This window comes from Lottia gigantea (genome assembly GCF_000327385.1).
Source record: "Lottia gigantea unplaced genomic scaffold LOTGIsca_2453, whole genome shotgun sequence".
Classification (NCBI taxonomy): domain Eukaryota; kingdom Metazoa; phylum Mollusca; class Gastropoda; family Lottiidae; genus Lottia; species Lottia gigantea.
In genome coordinates, this window is record NW_008708728.1 from 1 (window position 1) to 2,385 (window position 2,385).

The 2,385-nt window shown below is 26.7% G+C and overlaps 2 protein-coding genes across 2 annotated transcripts; one reads left to right on the plus strand and one right to left on the minus strand.

The window, feature by feature from the left end:
- Positions 1–431: 431 nt before the first annotated feature.
- On the minus strand, positions 432–1,154 carry LOTGIDRAFT_147418 (hypothetical protein; the record flags this gene model as incomplete). Its single annotated transcript, XM_009055489.1, has 1 exon — positions 432–1,154. The coding sequence occupies one exon, from the start codon at positions 1,152–1,154 to the stop codon at positions 432–434; it is 723 nt and encodes a 240-aa protein (XP_009053737.1).
- A 994-nt stretch (positions 1,155–2,148) lies between these two features.
- On the plus strand, positions 2,149–2,379 carry LOTGIDRAFT_147423 (hypothetical protein; the record flags this gene model as incomplete). The annotated part of the gene is made up of 1 exon (XM_009055490.1): positions 2,149–2,379. A coding segment is annotated over one exon (231 nt), but the record flags the coding sequence as incomplete, so codon positions are not given.
- Positions 2,380–2,385: the final 6 nt, after the last annotated feature.

Below are 2,385 nucleotides of genomic sequence, written 5' to 3' on the forward strand. Positions count from 1 at the left end.
TAACATCAATTTCTCCTAAATGCGCACCTAACAATAGAATCAAACTCTTCTCATAAACACTTTATCATACTTAAACCTCACACGAATGTGTGAAAAACACATCAAAAATCCTGAGAGCTTCATACAACTAAATTGAGTGAAAATAACTCAGAAGAACAATATTTAGACAAATGATGAAGCTATAAAAACACACATATAAACATATTAAAACACAGGGGAGTGAGGTCCATTACTGGAACCAGCTGTTAACACTTGTTGCCCAGTTTATTCAGCTGTTCCATTGAACCATTTTACACCTGGGTGCAGAATTCTGCACTTAACACCGCATTATTCCATGTTCTTCAGGGATTTTGTTGATACAAGAAATTTTAGATATAAAAAGGAATACTTTATAATGTGTTAATAGAGATTGAAATATCGGAATGAAATATCTAATAACCTATCGATACACAATGAAATATCTTATAACCTATAGATACACGATGAAATATCTTATAACCTATCGATACACAATGAAATATCTTATAATCTATCGATACACAATGAAATATCTTATAACCTATAGATACACAATGAAATATATTATAATCTATCGATACACAATGAAATATCTTATAACCTATAGATACACAATGAAATATATTATAATCTATCGATACACAATGAAATATCTTATAATCTATCGATACACAATGAAATATCTTATAACCTATCGATACACGATGAAATATCTTATAACCTATCGATACACAATGAAATATCTTATAACCTATCAATACACAATGAAATATCTTATAACCTATCGATACACAATGAAATATCTTATAACCTATTGATACACGATGAAATATCTTATAACCTATCGATACACAATGAAATATCTTATAACCTATAGATACACAATGAAATATATTATAATCTATCGATACACAATGAAATATCTTATAACCTATCGATACACAATGAAATATCTTATAACCTATTGATACACAATGAAATATCTTATAACCTATCGATACCCAATGAAATATCTTATAACCTATCGATACACAATGAAATATCTTATAATCTATCGATACACAATGAAATATCTTATAATCTATCGATACACAATGAAATATCTTATAACCTATGAATGCAGAATGAAATATCATAATGAAATATCTTATAACCTATCAATACACAATGAAATATCTTATAACCTATCGATACTCAATGAAATATCTTATAACCTATCGATACACGATGAAATATCTTATAACCTATCGATACACAATGAAATATCTTATAACCTATAGATACACAATGAAATATCTTATAACCTATCGATACACGATGAAATATCTTATAACCTATCGATACACAATGAAATATCTTATAATCTATCGATACACAATGAAATATCTTATAACCTATCGATACACAATGAAATATCTTATAACCTATCGATACACAATGAAATATCTTATAATCTATCGATACACAATGAAATATCTTATAACCTATCGATACACAATGAAATATATTATAACCTATCGATACACAATGAAATATCTTATAACCTATTGATACACAATGAAATATCTTATAACCTATTGATACACAATGAAATATCTTATAACCTATAGATACACAATGAAATATATTATAATCTATCGATACACAATGAAATATCTTATAACCTATCGATACACAATGAAATATCTTATAACCTATTGATACACAATGAAATATCTTATAACCTATCGATACACAATGAAATATCTTATAACCTATCGATACCCAATGAAATATCTTATAACCTATCGATACACAATGAAATATCTTATAATCTATCGATACACAATGAAATATCTTATAATCTATCGATACACAATGAAATATCTTATAACCTATGAATGCAGAATGAAATATCATAATGAAATATCTTATAACCTATCAATACACAATGAAATATCTTATAACCTATCGATACTCAATGAAATATCTTATAACCTATCGATACACGATGAAATATCTTATAACCTATCGATACACAATGAAATATCTTATAACCTATAGATACACAATGAAATATCTTATAACCTATCGATACACGATGAAATATCTTATAACCTATCGATACACAATGAAATATCTTATAACCTATCAATACACAATGAAATATCTTATAACCTATCGATACACAATGAAATATCTTATAACCTATCGATACACGATGAAATATCTTATAACCTATCGATACACAATGAAATATCTTATAACCTATCGATACACAATGAAATATCTTATAACCTATCGATACACAATGAAATATCTTATAACCTATCGATACACAATGAAATATCTTATAACCTATCGATACACAATGAAATATCTTATAAC